The sequence below is a fragment of the Tachyglossus aculeatus genome, chromosome 17 (assembly GCF_015852505.1).
Source record: "Tachyglossus aculeatus isolate mTacAcu1 chromosome 17, mTacAcu1.pri, whole genome shotgun sequence".
NCBI lineage: Eukaryota > Metazoa > Chordata > Mammalia > Monotremata > Tachyglossidae > Tachyglossus > Tachyglossus aculeatus.
Genome location: NC_052082.1, coordinates 22,486,044 through 22,496,704, shown reverse-complemented (window position 1 = coordinate 22,496,704; position 10,661 = coordinate 22,486,044). Strand labels below are relative to the sequence as shown.

Sequence of the window (10,661 nt, the reverse complement as noted above, 5' to 3'; positions counted from 1 at the left end):
CACTATCTCTCCCTCCCCCTTTATCGCTACCTCTTTCTTCCTTTCTCTCTCTCTCCCTCTCTCTCCCTCTCTCTCTCTCATTGTTTCCCACTCTACAGTGGAAGGGGTCTGGCTGATGAGCAGCACAGAGGCAAGTCAGATCCACCTACAAAAGCTGACAACATTTCAGTAGGGAGAAGAGGAGGAAAGAAGAGAGAGCGAGAGAGAGAGGGAGAGAGCGAGGGAGAGGGGGAGAGAGAGAGAGAGAGAGAGAGAGAGAGAGAGAGACGGGAGGAGGGGATAAGAAAATTAAGCTCTTTAAGTCAATGCATATTGTGGTGCCACTAGCACAGGAGCCCTCACGGTGGAGTCGGCCAGGGCTGTGCGTTCCCAAAATATGACCAGGGGTGCTTGGATGTGTCGACAATATGACGACGGCTTAAAAATCTGGTTTGCAGCAGCTCGGGAGAACGAGAAACCTTTCACCGATTCGGAGAGGGCTCAGAAATGGCGACTGTCTCTGGCATCTCTGTTGTTTTTCACAGTCCTGCTTTCTGATCACTTGTGGTTCTGCGCCGAGGCGAAACTGACCAGGACCCGAGACAAGGAGCATCATCATCAGCAGCAGCAGCAGCAGCGGCAGCAGCAGCAGCAGCAGCAACAGCAGCAGCAGCAGCAACAGAGGCAGCAACAGCAGCAGCAGCAGCAGCAGCAGCGGCAGCAGCAGCGGCAGCAGCAGCGGCAGCAGCAATCACAGCAGCAGAATCCCTCTTGGACATCGCTACTTACTAGCATGGGGGAGTCCTCTTCTGCCGCACAGGCACACAGACTCCTCTCCTCCTCCTCCTCCTCCTCCTCTTCTTCTTCTTCCTCCCCCTCTTCCCCTTCCTCCTCCTCTTCCTCCTCCTCCTCCTCCTCCTCCTCCTCTTCCCCTACTCTCCCTCCCTCCCCCAGCAGCAGAAGCAGCAGCAGCAGAGGCAAATATTCTAATACCAAGGCTATTTTTCTAGGAAACTCTACCAAACCTTTGTGGCGCCTGGCGACGTGCCACGCTCAGAACTCCTCATCCGGCCAGTGTTACAGCGTGGACGATGCGGGCTCCGTGTGCGAGAGGATCTGGAGTCGGAGAGTCGAGAAGCAGCCGCTGCTGCAGCAGCAGATGCAGCACATGCAGCGGATGCAGCAGCAGCAAGTGACAGGGAGTCCCACATCTCCTCGCTGGAACCTGTCGGATTTTTACCTTTCCTTTTGTAATTCCTATACACTCTGGGAGTTGTTCACCGGGTTGCCCGATCCGGACACTTTGAACTGCAGTCTGGATGTCGTGATGGAAGAGGGAGGGGGGAAAGAGAGCTGTAAACAGTGCGTCCAGGCGTATCAGCGCTACGACCACCACGCTCAGGAGAAATATGAAGAGTTTGAGATGATGCTCCAGAAATATTTGCAATCGGATGAGTATTCGGTAAAGTCGTGTCCCGAGGACTGTAAGGTAGGACGACTGATACCCTTTCTCCCTTCACTCTTGTTAGCTGGAATTTGGCCCCCTGGGTCGATTTCCCTGAACTGGCTTTACTGTGCATGACTACGCTGTAACAGTTCCTCTAACGCTCTTTCTGATTTACCACCCAAAACAGTAATGTTTCAAGAAAAGTAGGGAAAAGGTGGTTGTCTCTAGTTCCTTCCTTTGAAGAACAGGAGCAGTCCTGCTCTTTCTGGATACTAAAACTGCACTTGAACTCCTCTGCCTTCTTGGACGGGGCTGGAATGTAGATTGATGGACAGCAGTGGTAGAGGGCAGCATGTTGATGAGATGGAATGGAGAAAGCAAAGTCAAATATACATATATATATACATATATATATATACACATACATGCATATACAAGTGAGGGGGTGTGGAGACATATATATATATATATATATATATATGAGAGGGTGTGAAGAGTGAGTGTTTGTGTGTGTATGTATGTATGTGTGTGTATTTTCCACAGATGTGTTCTCTCTTGGAATTTGGAGTCAGGAAGAGTGGTTGTAAGTCCTTTATGTCCAAGGGGGGGAAAAATCAGTTTAACTGCTCTTTTATGGTATACATGAGGTAAAACTTTCAAGGAGCATTCCTGCTTGGCAGACTTTTCTACTCTGACTTTGAATGGAGGATGAAGTTATAGTCACGGAAGAAGGGATTGCTAATAGACAGTGTCAGTAAGCTTGCTAGATGCTCTACCATGACCAGAATGTTTTCTTGAATCCTTGAGAACAAATACAGTCTTGCCCTCAAAGATCTTCAGGGAGATTTGCTGAGCCTTTAATGATATGATCTTGTTGAAAAAGTAGAGAGTCAGAAAGATGTATTGCCTGTGGAGCATATGACAAATTTGCAGACAACAAACCTATGTGAATGGGCATTAAAGAAAGAGGATTATTCCCCACGGAAGAGCCTTTGAAGACTGTGCCTTACCGTTCAAAGATCTAAAAGAGAGATAGTCAGAGACTATCAGGAGTTGTTAGTGGACATTGCAATGACCCTTGATTTCAAGCTTAACACTCTCTGTGATAAAGATTTTTTTTTACAAGTAAATAACACACTACATTCACTTTCGAGGATTTGCCACTTTCTCTCCACATTGCATATGGACCCAGATTATTTTGTGGGAAAACATAGCCAGAGACTGTATCTGTCACAGATTTTAGGTGTGTTTTGATAAATTGCTCTTGCTTTCGGCAGTCAAGATGGAAGGGCCATGTTTCCTTGAACTCTGTATTCATTGCCTTGGTAACAAAGTCAACCCTAAATAAACTTTGCCTGGGTAACACTGTTTAGCAGCAGAAAACAGACACCTTTTTTCAAACAGATGGCCTGCCAAGGACATAGTAAATGCTAGTTCACTGGGAAAATACATTTTAATTTCAACTGGGCAGCACCTCTCTTTCCCTTAAATGACAATCTCATTGCTCTAAAAAGAAAAGAAGATGAAAGAAAACAAAAAAGTCAAATATAAAATTAGGCATTAACAAAAAATAACCGTTGAATATTTTGTCTTGGATCAGTCATATCCTGTGCAAAAGTATCCCGGAGGGATGACATTGTAAGGGAAAAAAGGAACTCCAAAGGGTTGACCCTTAAAAATGATCAATACTTATTAACTGCTGAACAATTTAGAGATGAGTAGCTATAGGGTTTTTTTTGTTTTGCCACAACTTTCAGAACCATTCTTTTAATTGAAATACATAAAATGCTTTAGAGTATAGATTTGACCACATGGTGCTTTTTTATTCTCTTAAATGATTAGAGCTTTCCCAAGGAGTGGGAGTGACTGTGGATTAGCATACCTCCTCAAAGGCAATTCACTTTAAAATAACTTTGATGGGGGATAATTCTGGAGTAGATTTGAAGAATACCAACTTCTCATACAATCAATCAATCACTGGTATTTACCGAGCACTTATTATGTGCAGAACACTGTAGTAAGTGACTGGGGGAGTACTGTGCAGCAGAATTAGCAGACACATTCCCTGCCCATAACGAGCTTACTTTCTAGAGACAAAAAGAAGCACAAGACTGAACCTCGATGCAAATTACAATAACTTGAGACTCCGCCAAAAACTTTACTTTACATGAAATTGTTTCCAAGAGAACATTGACTGTCCCCCCCCCCCAACTATATATCAAATCTTATCAGTGTATTTGCAGATACTGACTGCGTGAGTTTGTGTTGATTCCAGTCAGCTCGACAGTATTTGAAAATCTGAAGTCAAGCTTTAGAAAGAGAATATGTGTGTGTGTGTGTGGGGGGGGGGAGGAAAATTATGAATATGTGAAATTATCATTTCTAAATGTCTCCGTAAGTCAACTATTCATCTTTAAGATTTAGATAACACAAAATTTACTGTTTGAAATGCAACAAGGCTAACATTACTTCCTATGAATTCCTTGACGATTGCTCTCCCAGGTCCTGAAATACCCACCCCTTGTCTTCTGTATTGAAATCACCACGGACCCCAGTATTTTGTCCTGGGACTTGTTTTCTGTTTCAGAATCCTTAATAGTCCTCTTTACAAACGTTTTTATTTATTCATATAAACCTTTTGCGGCATTCCAAGAAATAGGGCAACTTTAATTATGTTAAATAGACGAAAAGTATACTTATAATGCAGCGGCCCATAACTTTTATTTTTAGGGAAATTACCCAGTCCTAGATAACACCGAATAGAAATAATTCCCATTTAAATATTTCTGGGACATCAGGGGGAAAATAAATATATTTTTAGACCTGCTGTTGTTAATACAGACACATTAAAGTAAAACAGCCATAAGAAGAATTAAAAAAATCATGGAAAAGAAGATGAAACATATTTAGTAAACACGATGATCAACATCTCAGATGACATAAAAATTTTATTTCAGTATTTGAGAATATTTACATGAAAACAACTGCTAAATATTAGCTGCCCTTATTTTTAAAGTATATCCTATTCAATCAAGTGAGCAATATATACTTCGACTCTGAATCAATAAAAAATGGTTATACTATTCATGCTGGCATTCTCACTTTACATTCTACACAATGGTACAATTGATTAGGTGATATATAGGTGAGAGTCATTTTATATGACATTTCTAAGTTCTTTCATAATTCATTCCTCTATTGTCAAACTTTTTTTAGATTTTTTTTACAATTTTCTTTTCAATTGAACATTCTGGACTATTTCTCTATCTTTTAGGTTTCTCAGAGTACAACCATACTTAGAGATTCCAGAGTTACTGCATAAGAATCACATATGCATATCATGTCAGTTGGCATTGTCATCCAGGTTTCAGGATCATTAGCTATTCTTGTTCTAGTGACTGTTGTCTGCAAGGCAAATGCTGCATTTGAAAAGAATGGCTTATTTAGAAATGTTTTCATGCATTTCTGGCACCTATAATATTTCTGTAGAAGTGCATATCTAAGCATCGAAATTTTGGGGTTATTTTAAAAAATGAATATGCCATCATAATCAATAGTGGGTGTTATGGGATTGAAATTTTAGTTGGACAGGTAGTGGGACCTTTCTAACTGGATAAATCAAGGCTTTTCTTTTTAATTCTGAAAATCACTTGTTTGGGGAATGATGAAAAAAAAAATGTCTGCTTCATACCTGGAACTGGGTCAAGTCACTATCTATTTAGGACATAAAAATGGATGGTTTCAGAAACATAGCTCTTTTTAAGATCCCATTAAGGAGACTTCAAACACTAAGAGAATCTTCATTATGGCTTACATTTTGAAGAGCAAGAATTGTTCAAGAGAGTGTTTGAAATAACTGAAAAACTCCCTGTTTAAAAATCTGTACACACATACAATATGTAAATATATATTACTAATGTACCTTTCATCTATGTTTATACATTATTTTCATGACTACCGTTAATATTGTGATTAAAATGGTGAAAGGGGAAGTCTTTGTCATCAGTCATTAAAATCAAATAGTGTGGTCTAGTGGAGAGACTAATTATCTCTGTTCTCCACCTGAAACACTCTCCCTCTCATTCCCTTTTCCACATATGTGCTTGGCCAGTTGCCTGTTTACTGCATGACCTTAGAGAAAATCACTTAACTTCTCTAGGTTTCAGTTTCCTCGCCTGTAAAAATGGGTATTTAATTCAGACTGTGAGTCCCTATTCAGATGGTGGAACAATAATAATAATAATAATAACTGTCATGTTTCGTAAGTGCTCACTATGTGCCGGGCACTGTTCTAAGCCCTGGGGTAAATACAAGATAATCAAGTTGGATACAGTCCCTGTCCCACAGAGGGCTCACAGTCTTAATTCCCATTTTACAGATGATGGAATTGAGAGAGTTAAGTAACTCACCCAAGGTCACACAGAAGATAGGGTGGACCCAGGATTCAGGACTATGACGTGATTTTTTTCATATCCATCCCAGAACCTAGTACAGTGCTTGACAAATACCATAATTACTACTATTAAAAACACACATTTCTTTGAAAAGTATTTCAAATAGTCTAAGGAGATTAAATTTGGGATTAATATAAAATGGTAGCAATCACTTTCTCTCAATGATTTATGAAGTATTTTTAGTTACATATAGGTATCCACTCACACTAGAAATATAGAGGGTTCATAGTATATATTCCTGACTATTGAATATTAATTGTAATCATATTGAAGTGATTGTTGCATCAAATTTGTAAAGCAAATTTTTGTTATTTATTTTTAAAGTGTAAATTAGGGATCATTGCTCCACAGGGAATCAGTAGCTGGTGATTACAAATGTGTTTGGCTTAAATTTATTTCTACAGTGATGGAGGGATTGAGAAATCCAGAAGTTACTGGAATTTATACCATGTCAATTGTTATGGTTTGGATTTTTTTTTAGTTCTATGATTCTTCAGAAGGACTCCTGTCCCATATTTTCACGATCGCAAATCCATTAAATCAGGTACCTCTCTGAATTTTATTTTTTGATTGCAGTGATGAGTTTCTCACATTTTTGCTGCTGTTCATAGACATTAATCAAAATGAAACCTAAAATGCCCAGATTTTACTTTCCAATCATGAAATTACGGACCCTAGTTACAGCACATTTGGTTTCCTTTTTTATAGGCGTGGGACCAAATTCATATTTAAAATCACCCAATCATCCATTTCAAGATTAATAGAGTCATTGCTTCAAATTTCAAAAGTAATTAGAAGCAACACTGAAGAGAAAACGCTTTATGGTTTGCTAATGATGGAAACGAAATACAAATGAACAGTATAACGGTTGAAAATGTACTTGGCGATTTATGTTTTCTAGCATCTAAAGGTTTTTCAGAGTACTTTTTAATATTTAGTACCTTAATGACCAAAAACCTCAGCACAACTTCTGAAAGTGCCCTTACTCCAGCAGTTAACTTAGAAAAATAAATATTATTGCTCAACATTAATAGAAACTGCAATTCTTTACAGAGTTGATTATTTTTATACCTGTCTTATTTCAACTTAGAGTTGAATACAAATATGATATTTTATCATCATGCAAATTAGCTGTATCAGAAGATACTTTCCACTCACCCAGGCCAAATAATATATGACAATCAAGAAAAAATAAATCTGCAAAGTTTATTGCATTCATTTTATTCTCTGGGCCCCAGTGAGAAAAGAAGGAGTTGGTGAAAAATTACTAAGGCTAAATATATATTTTTGTCCTTCTTTGCTAGAGAAATAAGTAAATAAATCATGATACATTAAATGAATCCACTGCATTAAATCTTCTTTACTAAATGACGATGATTTGGTATGACTTGTTACTTGTATTAATATTCTGAAAAATTAAATGATACATATATATTTTGGTTGAGAAACTGTGACAGACAGCAATCACAGATCATGTCTTCAGACTAGAAAAGTTAGGGACCAGCTTGCCATTTACAGTGAGTTGTATGCTTTTTCATATATGGCACTGCACTGTCTGCTTTCATTTTTTTTTTTTTTTTGCTTGTTCTACTTTCTTCAGCTGCTCTAGTTTTAACCATTTTTAATTTGAGCAGAGCCATGCAAGAAGTATGAAATGAATCCTCCTAATAATAAATAGCCACAAGATATATTCCACATGGACCATCAGAATCTGCCTAACAATGTTAATTCAGGGTGTCTTACTGGATCCGAAAGACAATATCATATTTGTCCATGAAAATCGCATTACTCAGTTTAGAGGTTTATGCCAAAATGTCTTATAATTGCTAGGATGTGAAAACAATATCACTGGCAATGCTACTAAATCTGACAATGTTTTCGCATGCTCTAGATGTAATATATCTTCAAATGTAACATATCAATCGCAACCTATACTAAGGTCAGAGGAGTCAGTAGCAAACAGATTGAATCAGTAAAAATCATGACATATTGGTCTAAAATAAAGAGGAACTCAGCATAATCTAGTGGCTGATTAAGCAAGATGAAACCCTTAGGGTATGACTGTGCCTGGAGTCATAATATTCCATTATAGTATTTGAATATGCTTTCAGGATTATGGTAAGTGTGATGGGACATGGATGAGAGGGGACTGAAAACAGTTTTTAGAAAGTCCATCAAAGATAGCTGGTTTCCAGGCAAGGTTGGGACAACCAGAAAAGTAGTGTGTATTTACGAAAGTCTGAAAAGGAAGGGATTACTATGAAGAGTAGAGTTGGACATTTAATTTGGGAAACTGTTTTGGAATCCTCAATCCCAAGCAGCGAAACCTCTTGTGGGGAGGGAATGTGTCTGTTATATTGCTGAATTGTACTCTCTCAAGAACTTAGTACAGTGCTCTGCATGCAGTAAGTGCTCAATAAACATGAATGACTGACTCTAGGAAAATAACCATTTTGATAGAAATATTACCTATTAAGAATTACATTTGAATTATCTATAATTTGGAAACCTCATTAAAATAGCAATTCTTACGTTTACCTCAAAATTGCACAACATCCAACTCTAACAGTTTTTCCTTGACACACCTTATTCTTCCAAGCCACTGGCTCACAGTTGTTGGACTTTTCTACAATTTGAAAAATTATTAGGTTTGTAGCTGTTATGGAAATCTTCTTTCTGGGTTAATATATGGATTTGTATCTCTTGCTAAAGCGTCTTGTTCAAGTTCTGGACCAAGTGTTGAATTTTGGGGACAGCTGTTACTGGACTTGAAGGTTTCAGAATGTTGTCAGCCAATTAGTCAGTCATAGCTTTCATGAGGGAAATGTCACATTAAAGAGACATATAAATGGAAGTTGGCAGGGGATCATATGATAAGGTAGTAAGCATGTTTTGAAATGACGTATTCTGGAATACATAAATACTGGTATGATTTGTACTTCAGTTTTCTTTCTTTTCATTTATGAAGGATTTAATTTATCGAGGCACTTGTTATCTTCTTAAAATCACAATAAATTTTACCTCATTTTTCTTTACATATTGGAGAAATATAAAGATTTTCACTGAAGAAGAATTTCCCACCTCAAATGCGTTAAAATATAAAGAAGAGGTAATTATGATATCTAGCGGATCAATATGAACTAGTAATTGCATTATAAATATGTGATGATTAATATTCAACATCTAATAATGTGTTACTACAAACCATCTTCAATAGAGAGGAAGTTTACTAGGCTATATTGATGTAATCAAACAAACAAATAAATGAACTGGGGCCAGTTTTTCCAGTCTTTTCTTCAAACCTGAGAACTGTTTGCAGAAAAAGCTGCCAAGACCCTGAATATGTAAATAAATATTAATGAGAATTGTCTTCAACTTTCGTTCACTCCATATATCCTTATGTCAATAGCACTCCCAGATGAGCTGTTGATAATACATTTTGAGTGAATGGAAATTCCTCTTCAAGGTTCAACATTTTTAGGATAAATAACATATATTCAACATTGGCTTATAGGCAGACTTGGCTGTGTTGAATAGGTAGAGCACTGTATTTACACATGCATTAGCAGTACTTTGTAGTCAGACACTTCTAGCTCACTTAAGACTAATGACCTTTATTCTCTGCATGGTGAAACACAGTCACTGGGAGCCGAGGGAGTGTCCGGGGAGAGAGGAGAAGAGGGCCCATTTTGTTCCCTTGCTGCATTCTCCTTGAGGGAAAATGGAAAAATGGAATATTTCTCCAACAACTTTGCTTTGTCTCTTTCAGCTGGGCAGTGGTTAATCAATCAATCTATGGTATTTATTGACCGCTTGCTATGTGCAGAGTATGCATTGCATTTTGCATGCATAAGGATAACCCAGCTGTCAAATGGGGGATGAAAGATACCTCATCTTAAACAAGAGGGGACTCATGCACTTTCCAGTCTCCTCTCTGCCACTACACCTCTGTCCTGTTGAGAAAGAATTTACCAAGGCTGAATGTGGCCAAATACCTCTTCTCCCAACCCTGCTCTTCTCCCTGGGCTCAATCAGACTCACCGCTATGCTGGTGTGCTAGATCCGTGGACATAAATTCAGCCTGTAAGGTAAAATGAAATATAAAGTGTGTATTTTTAAAACTTTTTTTTATTCACATACAATAGGCATGTGTGAGTCAGAGTACCTAGATTCTAATCCTGGCTCCACCACTTGTCTGCTGTGTGACCTTGGGCAAATCACCTAACTTCTCTGTGCCTCAATTGCCTCATCTGTGAAGTGGGGATAAAGATTGTGAGCCCCACATGAAACATGGTCTGAGCCCAACCTAATGTGCTTGTATCTATCCCAGTGTAAGCACAGTGCCTGGCACATATTAAGTGCTTAACAAATGCCATCAAAAAAAGCTAAGTTGATCATCCAAGCAAATTTTTCAACCTTGTACCAAAATCCCAGTTTTCTTTCCATTCTTTTATGTTTTAGTATCCAACATACTTAATACTGAGGGACAAGAACATAAGTGAACTATTGAATTAAAGAACAAATAAGCAAAACTCCCACACCATCTTTTGTGGCCTTCTTTTCAGGATACCTCTTCTCAGAAAAAGTAATAATGATAACAGTGATATTTATTAGGTAGTTACTACTTCCCAAGCACTGTGGTAGATACATCTTGGTCAGAGCAAACACAGTCCTTGTGCCACATGAAGCTCATCGTATGAAAGGGAGGGAGTAAAATGTTTAATCCCCATTTTACAGATGAGGAAATGGAGGCACAGAAAAATTAAGATTACCCAGCAGGC

General features: G+C 38.3%; 1 protein-coding gene across 1 annotated transcript in view; it reads left to right on the top strand.

Moving 5' to 3' along the window:
- Nucleotides 1-208: 208 nt before the first annotated feature.
- FAM155A (family with sequence similarity 155 member A) overlaps nucleotides 209-10,661 on the top strand; it is a 431,009-nt gene continuing 420,556 nt past the window's right edge. Inside the window, exon 1 of the mRNA XM_038759819.1 lies at nucleotides 209-1,468. Within this exon, the coding sequence (XP_038615747.1) occupies nucleotides 377-1,468 (1,092 nt within the window). The 5' untranslated portion in view covers nucleotides 209-376. The remainder of the gene's footprint in view (nucleotides 1,469-10,661) is intronic.